Source organism: Seriola aureovittata, chromosome 11 (genome assembly GCF_021018895.1).
Source record: "Seriola aureovittata isolate HTS-2021-v1 ecotype China chromosome 11, ASM2101889v1, whole genome shotgun sequence".
Lineage (NCBI taxonomy): Eukaryota > Metazoa > Chordata > Actinopteri > Carangiformes > Carangidae > Seriola > Seriola aureovittata.
In genome coordinates, this window is record NC_079374.1 from 9,833,155 (window position 1) to 9,846,473 (window position 13,319).

General features: G+C 39.9%; 3 protein-coding genes across 5 annotated transcripts; 1 reads left to right on the forward strand and 2 right to left on the reverse strand.

The window, feature by feature from the left end:
• Positions 1-444: 444 nt before the first annotated feature.
• Positions 445-4,488, reverse strand: LOC130177753 (TLR adapter interacting with SLC15A4 on the lysosome). 2 transcript variants are annotated; one of them, XM_056389687.1, is made up of 3 exons: positions 4,402-4,488; positions 3,074-3,915; positions 445-1,934 (listed from the first exon to the last, which is right to left on the reverse strand). In XM_056389687.1, exon 3 carries the CDS (start codon positions 1,931-1,933, stop codon positions 992-994), a length of 942 nt encoding a protein of 313 aa, XP_056245662.1. In that variant the 5' UTR covers position 1,934; positions 3,074-3,915; positions 4,402-4,488; the 3' UTR covers positions 445-991. The 2 variants fall into 2 exon arrangements, with proteins under 2 accessions (XP_056245662.1, XP_056245663.1); XM_056389688.1 differs by lacking the exon at positions 4,402-4,488 and having other exon boundaries at positions 3,074-3,144; positions 3,828-4,196.
• Positions 4,489-4,658: 170 nt separating this feature from the next.
• Positions 4,659-7,350, forward strand: LOC130177755 (uncharacterized protein C13orf42). Its single transcript, XM_056389692.1, has 3 exons — positions 4,659-5,078; positions 5,166-5,310; positions 6,938-7,350. The coding sequence occupies exons 1-3, from the start codon at positions 4,659-4,661 to the stop codon at positions 7,180-7,182; spliced, it is 810 nt and encodes a 269-aa protein (XP_056245667.1). The 3' UTR covers positions 7,183-7,350.
• A 1,282-nt stretch (positions 7,351-8,632) lies between these two features.
• Positions 8,633-13,174, reverse strand: rnaseh2b (ribonuclease H2, subunit B). Of its 2 annotated transcripts, XM_056389689.1 has the most exons (11): positions 12,962-13,174; positions 12,550-12,618; positions 11,699-11,806; positions 11,149-11,225; positions 10,732-10,846; positions 10,295-10,359; positions 10,073-10,178; positions 9,678-9,759; positions 9,539-9,584; positions 9,161-9,238; positions 8,633-8,802 (listed from the first exon to the last, which is right to left on the reverse strand). In XM_056389689.1, the coding sequence occupies exons 1-11, from the start codon at positions 13,023-13,025 to the stop codon at positions 8,692-8,694; spliced, it is 921 nt and encodes a 306-aa protein (XP_056245664.1). In that variant the 5' UTR covers positions 13,026-13,174; the 3' UTR covers positions 8,633-8,691. The 2 variants fall into 2 exon arrangements, with proteins under 2 accessions (XP_056245664.1, XP_056245665.1); XM_056389690.1 differs by lacking the exon at positions 9,161-9,238.
• Between the last annotated feature and the right edge of the window lie 145 nt (positions 13,175-13,319).

A 13,319-nucleotide genomic window follows, 5' to 3' on the forward strand; every position in this document is an offset into this window, starting at 1 on the left:
ATCCCTGCTCAGAAATCTACTCCCCACATGTTTTAAGGGGAAAAAAATTACTCTGCTTTTATTAACAATTTGAGTCTGATATGTTTTGTTTTTTTTTCACAAAAAAAGTTTGATTATTTAGTTAAAAATTCTTTAAATACATTACATTAAATGACACCTATTACATCTTCATTTTAGAACTTTAACAGTTGGAAACAAGATGTCTTCCACTTCCATGAAACTCTCGTAAGCTGAATATTGAACCATGATTGCCTTCCAAACAAGTTGTGATGCGACAAAATAATATGTGCACAATTTAAATTCATATTTAAGGTTGAGCACAGAGAAGAGATGAATGGGGAAACAGCCTTCTAGGGTCTGACTCTGCACATCCATCATTCAACATGGTGAAGGTCAAACAACCAGGTGAAGTAACAAAAAGCAAAAACACATTTTTGATTAGATTTGAAACTTGCAGCACAAGTTTATTCTGTTGAAATAAACAGTCTATCTTATATTATTTTGTTACCTAAATGACAGGGACGCCATGTTCTCCTGCATCTAACCAACAAAGACACATTTATAACAGATGAAGATATGGCAGTCATATGTGCAGTATATGTGTGTTAACAATAGTTAAGTAGGACATGACGTGTTCTGTTAGAAGTGAATGTTATTTGAAAAAAAGGGAGAAAGCGCAGTTTCAATTTTCAGGTCCTGTCTATGTTTTCCTTTAGGAAATGAAAAATGCACATACAGACATGCCACACACGTCTCACATACAAACATGCCAATTACATAACTGCATATTATAATTGTATTATTATATAAAATAAAATAATTAAAGAAAGCACAAAAATAAATACAGCACATTCTCCTGGCAATTAATAATTATATGCAGAACATTGCAACATCCTCTCAACAGCTATTAAAACAAAAAAGTAAAATAAAATGCAGTCATCAGTTTCATCTTATTTTTATCATGTCTAAAGTGAGTTTCTTGACACTGGGGTTACTCCTCCTTATTCTCTGTTAGCTGCTCCCTGGATGCCTCATTTGAAATCTGCAGTATAGGAGTGCTGAGCTCACTTGACTGCATGTCACCAGCCACCCGCAGCAGGCAGCTCACAACCATGTCCTTGGCCAGGTTGGCATCCAGGTTCCCTTCTCGACTCAACTTCAAAGTGATCTGGTCCAGGCTGGTCAGGACCAGCTCTGACTCCAGCAGAGGGCAAATGGAGTGTGGGTGAGAGTCTTCTCTCGCCATGTTTTCCATCATATATTGCTGGTACAGATCCAGGAGCTTCTGCTCCAGGTAGTGATTTAGAAGGGAGTTGGAGAATGGCCCCTCTCGCCCCTGGAACAAAAAGCTCCGATCACGACCACTCCCCAGTCTCCAACGATTGGAGCCTCCCCTCACTATATGCTGAAGCCCACCCTGAGATGTCTGCCCTGGGAGAGAATCCTCCACGGCTGAGGGGACATCGCAAGACTGGAGAAAGGGGCCAGCAGGCTGGGCATCAGTGCAAAGCCTCAGCTCACCATCATTAGCTGAGAGAGGCAAAACCTGGTCACCTCCAATGTGGAGGTCACTGTAGTTTTTGCAGATGCTCTGACAGAAGGAGGGAACCAAGAAAGGGGAATCGCCACCTGAGCAAGCCTGAGCTGGGATCTCTATTTCTGGAGAGATCTGTCTGCCTGGATGGGCTCTCTGAAGATTCAAGGACTGCAGAGGAGAAATGTACAGCTCCGCTGAAGCACTGTTGTCCATGCTACCTGTCGCCTCAGGGGAACTGCAATGAACAGGTGGAGCGCGTCTAGTGGAGCCTGACATGAGGGTGGCAGGTGCTCTTGGCAGCCCATAAGCACTCTGAAAAGCCTTTTGAGGTGCGGGGGAGTCCAGCTCCTCCAATTCAGCAAAGGCCATGCTTAACAATCTCCCTTCGCAAAGCATCCTGCAACAAAGAGCAAATACTCAAAAGGTGTGAGTCATCAAAGCACACTGCATGTCAACATGTGATAAGATGCAGCTTACACCATGAATGTAATGATCTATTTCATTTATATATACAGTTGGCCTATATATGGGGACACACAGCATGGACCAATGCTACATAGCACAGCATTATAGCCTCACCTGGCTTGCAATGCCTATCCCTAGATGGGCTTTTATACAAATACACAAAACTCAATGACAAGCTCAAGATCAGTCGTGATTACACGAGCGGCTACTCTTTCAAAGCTGTTTCAACTTCAGTTTAAAATATCTTGTTTACAGTGCATTCAGAAAATATTCAGACCCCCCTTCAGACCCGACCCCCACAAGTTACCTCATCATGGCAAGGCAAAAACAGAATTTCTGTTTCTTTGGTTTAGGATCTCTGGAGCTCAGCCAGAATGACATTCGGGTTATCCCCTGATTGCTCAGTTTAGCCAAGCAGCCATCTATAGGTAGAGTCCTGATTGTTCCACAATTTTTCCATTTCAGAATTATGGAGGCCACTGTGCTCTGGTCAACCTTCAGTGCAGCAGAAATTCTTTTGTTGCCTTCCCTAGATCTGTGCTTCGACACAATCCTGTCTCTGAGCTCTGCAGCCAGTTCTTTCAGCCTCATTGCCTGTATTTTTCTCTTATACACATTATCAGCTGTGAGACCTTATATAGACAGGCGGATGCCTTTCCAAATAAATCGAATTTACCACAGATAGACTTAGATCAAAGTGAGAAAACATCTCAAAGATGATCAAGAAAAATAGGAGGCACCTAAGCTACATTTCCAGGGTCTGAATATTAATGTCAATGTGATATTTCAATTTCTCCTTTTTTATAAATTTGAAAAAAATCTAAAATTCTGTTCTGTCATAATGAGATATTGAGTGTAGACTAATGAAGGAAAAAATAATTTCAATGATTTTAGCATCAGGCAAAATATGAAGAAAGTGAAGGGGTCTGGATACTTTCTGAGTCCACCGTATGATCCACTTTGAGTTCTGTGAATTCGCAGGTCGACATATTGATGCCCCACCTTACATCTTACTTATCTCAAAAACATTGAGAGATAAATCATATTACTCTGTAACAAATGTCTTCCTACCTTGACTGGATTCAAATTCTCTCAATCAGCTGGTCACTTGATTTCAGGCGCCAAATGTCCTTCCACAGTCTCTATCACAGCAGAGAAAAGCACTTCTTATAACCATTTCATTGTCTATCAATGCAGCATACCAAATGTGCATGCTGTGTTTGATTCAAAGTCTATATGGAGAGCAGTGTGTGAGAAGTGGTTGTTTTGTACCTCCCCAAGAACTTCTAGCTATAAAAAGAAACCACTGAAGTTATGTTTCTCTGTAAAAGAACAGGTGTGTGATTGAGGTTCAGTTAAAAGCAGAAAAGAAAGTCAAATTTAATATGATCAAAATATCAGTAAACAGAAACTTCTGCAGTTGCTGATTCCTGTTTTCATTTTCTGATGGGTCACACCACAGATTCTGAGTGGCCTCTCTGTGAGCGCAGTTAAACCTGCAGGTTTTCAGTGGAATAATAGCTCAGAGCTTCTACTTTACTCCCTCTGTTATCTGTCTCTGCAGCCAAAGCAGAAGTGTGACTTCATGCTCAGTTATGTATGACACATAACTCCCTATTTCCTCTTTGAAACCAAACCATCTCTTCAGCATGTTACAGTTGGACTGCCATAGTAACTTTGACCTTAGAATTATGTTTTTCCACATTTGATTTGAGCTCCTCTGTGGTATGAACTCATTTTGACTCTTTTATGTTGGTAGTGGTGTGAAAGTGAGGGAAACTTGTAGGCTATATTTATGGCCGGGATTTTTCCCAGATGAAAGCACCTGATCTGTGTATATAAGCCACCTCAGTTAAGACTCTTTTATTCAGACTTCCTCCGCTTGTGCCAGGGAAGCCCAACAATAGAAGAACCTGAAACAGGAGAGAACATGATCTATTATTGACAAAGTCAGGAATCCTAGACATGAATCAACACCACATAATTTCTTCAGTATTTGTTAGGTCATGTGTAGCTCATTATATAACTGATATAGGTCTCACAATTTTTTACTGTGTTTTCATGTTTGGTCCAAAATTTGGACCAGATAAACACAACTGCAGTTTATCACGTTTTTAAGTTAAAAACTGTCTTGTCCAACACAGTTTATAAACAGGTGGAGTCATCCTCACAAACAATTAAACTATAGGCCCACAGTTTGTAGGATTGCTGGCGGTTGGTATTTTGTCCACTAAAGTCAACCATGAGTCAGGATATCTGACTCAGGAGGGCTGCTAAAGGTAGTAATGGCAGCACAAAGTGTCGAGTTACCGACCCGTTGCTACAGCAATGTTGCTGAGCAACATCCGATAACAGTAAAGACATGTTGAGATCAGGTTAGACAACAGAGCTGCTTTTACCTTATGACACAACAGAGAAGCGGGTTGTCGATTTCAGCACCATGGACAGCGCTTGGTCCCAGTGAACAGCTCCAGCCAGGCTCAAAGGCATTTTGTTTGTTTGTTTGTTTGTTTGTTTGTTTGTTTGTTTGTTTGTCTGTCTGTCTGTTTCTATAAATATTAGTTTATTTTGAAGAGGCGGCTATGGATGGAAGCCTAACATACACTAAGGAATCTAAAGGCAAGTCTGTGACCCTGAAAGATTCCTTTTGAAAGGGATGTTCAGAAAAATCAATAATGTGTTCCGTCCCAACCATCACGGACACAGAGGGCGGGATGGTGGCGGTGGTGGGTTTCGGTCAGAGCAGGACTATCACAACGCCTGCACCGTCAGGCTGGTCCGCAGTACCTCCATGCTCGTGGTGGGAGAGAAAAGTCAAGCAGCCGCGGGCTCAGCAACTTTAAAACGAAGCAAAAGCACAGTGAGCATCGAGTCGACCTTGTACTACTATCAGAGACAAGAGGACAGGATATGGCTCTACTCTCAGAACCAGAACTGCCTGGAGTACCTGGAAGCACTTGTGGCTTTGAGGCGGCGGTACACAGAGAGTGTGAGTGACCTGAAAAGTAACGACATCAAGGCCACGGTGTCCTCCAGGAAGAAGCCTGCACCTCCGCCGCCTGATAAGGAAGAACCGGTAAGCTTATATCATCTCTCCCAGCACACACGGCGGGTGATATCACAGACACATGTTCTTTTTTTTTTCTTCTTTTTTTTACCACAGATACGAAGAGCCAAACCCTCTGCTCCCCCAGTCTCCAGCGAGGAGGACACTTTGCAGTTCTTTGATGCGGTCATCGCCAGCTGCGACAACGAGCCTCTGCGCAAACCTTACCTGGACGATGGACACGCAGACGTGGATTTCATAGGCGAGTTTGAAAATCTTCCCTATAATTGTAATGATTTTAGGATTTTGTCTGAGTATTCAACGCTGCCTCGCGGTAGATTATCCCCTGGGGTCAAATCCTAACTTAGGTTTTGAAGATAAAGTCTTTGTCAGCTTGTCTGGGTATCATAAATAAACCCAACTTTGTATAAAGTAATTATCTCCACCTGAACCAGCTCCCATATTCAAATGCATTAATAAGAATAGTCAAATGCATTATAGTGATAATACTCACTTTTACCTAAGTAAATGTTTGAATACAGGACTGGGGTATTTTCATTTTCTACTACACTTAAATCATATATACATAAAATGTGATGTATTGTTAGTGATGAAACCATCCAGCAGTATTCAAAATGAAACCCACATAGACCAGTTTACATTAAAATACTGTATGTAGTGATGTAGTAATTATAGTCCAAACACTGTATATGACATTACACTGAAAGGGCCATTTTGCATAATGAGTGTTTTTACTTTTGATACTTCAAGTACATTTTACTGATAATACTAATCTACTCTTGCTTACGTAAAAGTCACTTTTCCTTGTGACAGTTTTTTTTTTTCCTTTCCTGTATTTCTGATTTCACTTGAGAAAAGGATTTTCTTGAATGGTCTAGGTCACAGGTGGAAAGTAGCTAAGTACAAATAGTGTGTTAGGATGGGGCACATTACAAGCATTCTTAATAGTATATGGAGCTTAATGACAACATGTAGACCTGTGTGGATATGTAGGACCTGTATAGTACTTTCTACCTCACACTTCACTAAAAGGGAAAAGAGTATTTTTCCATTTATTTGAAAGCTGCAATTACTATTTACCCACCAGATTACAGTTTTTACATGTTAAACGCATAAACTCAAATTATATTTTTAATTACTGTGTATTAAAGGCTAAATATTAAGCTGGCAGTACTACCAGTAGTAGTAGTAGCATCACCTGGACCAGCTATAACCAGACCATTGAAATGCTGTTCACAGGTTAATATATCAATAATTTATAACACTGTGAGAGAGGCCACTCTTCACCACTCCTTTTGCCACTGATACGTTTGCTGCCATTGTTTCCAAACCTTCAGTTAAATACTACTTTTACTTCGACTTGTGAAGAATCTTTTCGCTCCAGACATTTAGGCATGTCCGTGTAAGGAAAGCAGCGGTGCAGTGAATCATGTTAACTCGGGCTCAGTTTGTCCAAGTAAGCCAGCACACACCAAGGCCATAAAGCTGAACTGCTGTACGTGAATTGAATGCAGTCATTGTTAGTGTTATTAATTACACCTGAGCTCTTCCCTCTATGACATGTCAAAATGTATGCTGTGAAAAAAGTCTATTCTTCAACCACTAGTTGTGTAGCGTAGGTAAAGGTCAAGTATGGTTAAGGATTGGAAATGCCGGGCATAATTTGTAAGATACTCATTTATACACTGGCCTAGCTCTTTGTGACTAGCTTTTTTTTTACCAGATACTTCATCTCATTTTTGTGATGCCTGTTTAGTTAGAATGAAAACATGAAGCATTTTGGATCTTAAGGTCCAGAAGTGAAAGCTACTGTAGTAACAGCTTCAGCCTCAGCTAAGGTCCTGGCTCTCTGCCCTTCTCTCCCACAGTGGCCTCCAGCTCAGCTGAACACGACCTCCACTCCAATTGGGTCTTGCGAGTTCCTCGGGTCGGGGATGACTCCAAGCAGGAAGTGGTTAGGAACTGTGCCAATGAAAGTGCCCCGAAGAAGAAAAACCAAAGCGGGTCCACAAGCAGCAGACTGCGACTTCAGAGGAACCCGATCCACCTGCCCAAAGTGGTGGAGAGCGCGTTCCAGACTCTGCGCTTCAAGCCCAAATTAAAAAAGCAGTGAAGCTTGTTGGACATTTGAAACCAGCAGCACTGCCACACTGCTGACGTAGAGCTCAATCGAGTATGTTTGAACAGACACCATGCTCTGGAAAAAATCCCTCCGGACATTTAATATATACATAAAAACAATTAAGCCTAATTTTAATAAAGCAAATGAAAATGAAACCTCTCACCAGTGTGATAAAAGTAATTCCTCCTGGTCCAAAAGGGGCCTTTTTCTAGACAGACATTTTGACATGTCATTGTAGAGAAACAGAGGTGTTACTGACATTGACAATGGCTGTTTTTAGTGTCCCAGTAAGTCATGCTAGTGGGACAGTGATCCAGCACGAATAATATCCAGACTCTGAAACTGAAACAGCTAAATGGAATTCAGCCATTTTATTATTTACACCTGTAATTTTGCTGTGTCATGCAAAATGTCCTAAGAGAAAAAGGTCTATCCAGGCCTATCATTTGTTTCATTCATCCTTTCATTTACAGTTGCAGATTAATATTACAAATAATCTCAATTGATATCGGATTGATAAGTATCAATAGGGTGCCACTTTAAAGGGGAAATGGTTTTTGCAGCATAGCCCAAAATAAAAATGTATTAATTCCTTCCAATATCTCAAGGTTACTTTAGTGTTTCTTTCAAGTGCTTTTGAATGAGTTTTGAATCAAGTAAGAGAAAAGTTCAATATTGTGACGGATATGTAATTTAGGTTGAGTACAGTTTCTGGTTCAGGCCTGCAGAGACTACATTCTACCCAGGTATCAAAGCCAACCGTAAAATGCAACAATAGCTCCTCAACAGCAACAAGTGCTGCGTGAATGCCTGTTTCATTCAACAGAGAGATTCACATTTGCAAGGCGAGTCCAAGGGCTGAGCTGTCTGAATAGTTCAAACCCAGCTAAGGTAATTCTGTTTCTCACTGCTTAAGATTAAATGGTGTTAAAGTTGAAGGGTAAATTCGGATAAGATGCAAAATATTACCTGACATAACCTTTATGGTATGCAGCAGTGTTGATATTTCTGCTTTTATTTGCCCAGGTTTTGAGATACCCGCCACTGAAATGTCTGATACAATGCCGCTGAATTAATTTTTCTTAGGTGCTTACGACATTGAAAAATATAAATAAACCATGACCTGTCTGCAGGCTAACATACCACTGGGGTTATACTTAAAAAAACTACAGGGGTGGAAGAAGTATTGAGTTGACCCTTGACTTAAGTAAAGGAAGAAATACCATATTCTGAAAAGTCCTGAATTCAGACTGTGTACATCAGCAAAATGAACTTAAAGTATCAAAGGAAAAAAGTACTCATTGTACAGAATGCCTCCTTTTAGTCTTATATTATTTATATTATTCTTTAGATTATCATATATTAAAGTAAAATAAATAACGTAAAATTATTATCCCATTTCCCTTCTCGAGATTCAAACTATTTGAAATGAAAATATGACTCATGTTTTCTTTTCTTTATTACAAATTTATCATGTACAAACCAGAAACTATACAACATTCATTTCTTTTCTGCCTTGCCCTTGGGGCTGAAGAAGGATGACATAGGCTTCATGCCGGTCTTGTCCACCTTAGCCAGAGTTTTCTGAGCAGCCGTCATCTTCTTGGGTGGCTGGAAGAAGGGGGGAAAAAAATCAATATGATAACTCGACGACCTTGCACAGAGACAGCAGGGAATTCATTACATATCGTGAACCTCAATTCAAGCTAAGAAAAACCACATTTGTACAAGGTAAGTCTCATTGACCCATGTGTATAAAGTCTACACAGCTTATCTACGGACAAATAATCTACAGACAAAGCTTAAAGAAAGCGGCCAACAAACAAGAACTACACAAACAATCACTCAAGGTTTAAAAGGAAAAAAAACAACTGCAGAGATAAAAGCAAAGAAACGACCACTTCAGGTTTTTTTTTTTGCTGCAATAATTGCTCGGTCTTTTCAGGCAGACGGCTCCATATACACTCACTTTCCGCGAAAAGTCTGCACTGTTGAATTTGGTGTAGTCCTCTCCGGCCTCCACCGGTTTATCTGACAGTTTCCGCTTCTGCCAAACGAGGAAGTGAGAAATGCTTTTCATGACAAAGAGCACACCTTTCACCAGAGAAACACACCACCAGCTCTAATGACCTCACACTATAGATGAAAAAGGCCCTAATAAGCAAAGTTAAAATCCCACAAGCAGTGACTTAAGATGGTGCAATCATTTCTCCTCAAAACGATGCGAATGCAGCAATAGAGTTAGAGTGAGACTACAGAAAACATTCAGCGTGGTTTTGACAGCATGCACAAAGAGGAGGATGTGTTATTCTGACTTCATTCATGTCTAAGAAAGACACTAACATACCTTGGAGGGCGGCTCTGTTTCCTTTGGGCTTGTGAGCTCTGGTAACCTGTGAAGGAGGAGGAGGTGCATGGCGGCATTATGACCATACCTTAGCACTACTAACAATCATGTTGTCAAAGTTTTAGATGTCTTAACATACTGCAGGTGTTTGAGGAGGGCTTTGCTCAGGTCTTCACTGATGTACTCCGATATCAGGCCGTGGGCATAGCGAAGGTAGTCCTCTGTGTCATGAAGATGACAGAATTACAGTGATTATCAATATAATACTAATTATTTTTAGATAATTTAAGAAAAAAAATGGAACTGAAAGGTGGAGAAGTGCTTCAGTGTTTTTTCACTAACCCTAACCCATAGACAGAAACTACGTCAGTAGTGCCATCTATTGGTCAACATCATATCTACTACAAAAACACAAGCTGGAAATGTTGGAAAAAATGGAAATTTGTGTTTTCGTCAGAAGGGGAGACTGGAATTTTACACAGTTGCAAGACACTGTCTTAAACACTGAAGCTCCCTGAAGATGAATCAACTTACCCTCATGGTAGTCTGATTCTGACTTCATTCTGACATATGTTGTGGATTTGACTCCTTCTCCCACTGAGATATTTCTCTTCTTGAGGGCAACGACTGTCCTCTCCACCTATAATAAGAAGTAATGCATTTTCACATGAACACATTTTTTGCCTATTGTACTGCAGTCAAACTCGCACTGTCTTTGGACCAACACAGAAAGATAATAGAATCAGTTATTAGTACCTTTTTCTTTAACCAGTTCATTGTCTTCTCTTGGCTGTATCGATGAAATTTCCGGCTTCCCACCTCTGGAAGAATGAAACACAGCATTTCAACAAAGTAATTAGTAAACCCTAAAACCTACACTGCTGGTTTGTGCATTCTCATTCTCCCGTTCATGTCCCCTTTTAACTTGGCTTAGTGCCATACAAGGTGGGCATGTCAAGAGTAGTGACGTATGTACTACAGGTGTCCCAGGTATTGTGTGTATAAAAGCAGACTGCAGTGAACATACATTGCGCTCTTGGTCAGGAACACTCTCTGTTGTTGGCTAGGGTGTCCACTTGCAAGTGTCAGAATAAACTAGAAAAAACACTCTCTTGTTGTCGGTCCTCTGTTTCCAGAAATTCCCACGACAAACCTTACAGTTGAGAGATATCGGCTTCAAAAATAAACTTGACCTTTTTCCTCGGCAATGTGGTGCAGGGTGGCCAGGGAACGTGTGCAGCTCAGCAGCCTTGAGCAAACTGGGAATTCCTCATCCATAACAACCTGATCCACAGGCTGGAACTTCCCCTGAGCAGCAGATAACATTAACAAAATAAAAGCAGATATTGTGACTTTCATGTGCATGATCTAAATTAAAAAATAGAAAAGATTAAAATAAAGTCCAATTCACGATCATTCATATACTCCCATGGTTATATTAGACACACACTATTGCTGTACAAAATTGTACTGTATATTTAGGAATATTAGTATATAAGATAAGTTATATATGAAGTTAAAGAATTAACTGTGAACTAGGCAGCATTACACCACAATGATCAGCATGAAAGCATCAACAGCTGTGACATGTTCAGATTTCTGTTTCTCACCTCTTTTCCAGCCGTAATCAAATAGGGCAAAATGAGATAGAGAGGATCCATTGGTGTTATGAACAGGAGTCTCCCATCTGTTTAACAAAAGAGACAACTGTAAAAACACAGAAGCCTGATTAACACACACTCTAATTCTGACCCAGAACCAATTAAAAGTAAGGAATAAGAATTCAACATCCACATATCATCAACTTTGCGATAAACCACCCAAACTCAAATAATTTAATCAACATTTCAGCCGGTATGTCAAGACTGCTTGACCAGTTTGCAGTGTGTGAACCTGATATTTGGCTACTTTGGCTACTTTGTGTCAGCAGCTCCTCTTTCTGGTTGTCTGTCTGTGCTTGGTGTAGTTATTTTATATGGACACTGTTCTTTTGGACATGTTAAATATTATTTTTCAGTTTCATTACCATTGCACCTAAGATTTCTGCATAGATGACTTGGTTCATTTGGATTTCTGTTATTTGTCTACCATACCTAGCAGGGTTTGTAATAATGATTAAGTTTCTTCAAAGTTTACACTACAAAGATTAATGAAACAAACCTCTTTGTACAGTCTGACCAACAAACCAGGAGTGGAAATCTTCTTCAAATGCTTTGACCTCATACAGCTGCATATCACCACTACCCAGCATATACAGAGATGCTGCATCTGCAGGATTAAAAAAGCGGAACAATATTATTTTCACTTCCACATTTGCGTGTACTCGCAACGTAATCAGACTGCGGTGAAAACTGAAAGCAAACGTCCATTTTATAGAATTCCTCATGTTGACTTTTACTGTGTTCTGACTTACTTTTAACAGATGCTAGTGGTTAGGACCGCAATTAACAATTATTATATTAGTATTAGTATTTGCAACAATTTTGACCATCAAAAAATCGTTGCAAATGCCAGTTTGTGACAAGCCTGGCTGTTGTAAAGGTAAAAATGTGGCATCTTACAACTCAAAGGCGGTCTTGCTGTATCTTGCTAATTTCGCACACACACATACTTAAAATGACACATATTGGATTTTGTGTTGGAATAATTTTTCAACTACAGGGAGCGACGTTTCAAAAAGTCTGTGGGTTTACTGTGTTTTATTTCTTTCTCAAAGCCAAAGTGCCAGGTTGCTAATGGTTTTCACCAGTGCTCAACTAGCTAAAACTCAATGTCAGTTTCTCAAATGTTAATACTTGCTGATATTCATAATCTTCTATGATGATAAACTAAATATCTTTTAGGCCCCTTTAGGCTGCTGGTTGGACAAAACGAGGAATCTGAATGCATCACCTATGGCTCTGGGAAGCTGGTATGGATATTTATCACTATCATCTGTATATACCATACGATAATGAAATTAATTGTTAGTTAAAGACCTAGATAAATGTATTACAACAAAAAAGTTAAACCTGTAGATGGATTCCTTAGTCTCACAAAAGCTGGATCACTGTCGGGCTTCTGTGTGTCGATGACAGAGTCTGTGCACATCAAAACACAAATCATGCACATGATAGCTCACTGTCAGCTCATTGAGAAAACATCACTATTTAATCTGTGGGAAATAATCTCTGTAGGGCTGCATGTCATTCTGAGAACAAAGCTAATTCACAGCATGTTATGCACTAATGAATAACTATCTAGTAACTAACATTAGCCGACTTTGTAGTTACGCGTTATTTCCTTTATCATGTAGCTAACCATCCATCACGGGATTCAGTAAGTAATGACAAAATTATCAGGGTCTATTACCTTGGCTAAGGTGTCTTATGTTTGTAGCAACTTAGCTTAGTTAGCTCACACTGACTGTACTGTTCAACCTACCTGCAGCAACGACAACCCAGCTGTCATTTTGTACATTAGGCGTTCGCTTCTTTTTAGAGGCCATTTTGTATAATTCAGCCTAAACGGATGAGTTTCTGTTTACGTGGTTTAGTACAGATATGAATTTAATTCTTTTCTGGGCTAAAACACTCTCGGCCCTGAGGAAAGTAAACGCTACTTTTCCAAACAACATGAGCTCAGAAAAGGCGCCTCTGTGTGTCCATCTGAGTTTGTACCACAGGAAAAAATGGGAGAAAATCATTCATTTATTATTGCACTGTGAGCCCATTTCTATTGTTTTTTAAATGAGCAACACTAAATACTTAGAAAAAAAATTAAATTAATAATATGCAGTTCA

What these genes read in the sequence shown, in the direction of transcription:
- LOC130177753 (XM_056389687.1), bottom strand. Translation starts at nt 1,933, where the DNA reads ATGCTTTGCGAAGGGAGATTGTTAAGCATGGCCTTTGCTGAATTGGAG.
- LOC130177755 (XM_056389692.1), top strand. Translation starts at nt 4,659, where the DNA reads ATGTTCAGAAAAATCAATAATGTGTTCCGTCCCAACCATCACGGACAC. An exon ending in CGCCTGATAAGGAAGAACCG is followed by an intron (nt 5,079 to 5,165) that starts GTAAGCTTATAT and finishes TTTTTACCACAG; the next exon opens with ATACGAAGAGCCAAACCCTC. An exon ending in CGCAGACGTGGATTTCATAG is followed by an intron (nt 5,311 to 6,937) that starts GCGAGTTTGAAA and finishes TCTCTCCCACAG; the next exon opens with TGGCCTCCAGCTCAGCTGAA.
- rnaseh2b (XM_056389689.1), bottom strand. Translation starts at nt 13,025, where the DNA reads ATGGCCTCTAAAAAGAAGCGAACGCCTAATGTACAAAATGACAGCTGG. An exon ending in TGATTACGGCTGGAAAAGAG is followed by an intron (nt 10,847 to 11,148) that starts GTGAGAAACAGA and finishes TCTGCTGCTCAG; the next exon opens with GGGAAGTTCCAGCCTGTGGA. An exon ending in AAACAGAGCCGCCCTCCAAG is followed by an intron (nt 9,239 to 9,538) that starts GTATGTTAGTGT and finishes CTCGTTTGGCAG; the next exon opens with AAGCGGAAACTGTCAGATAA.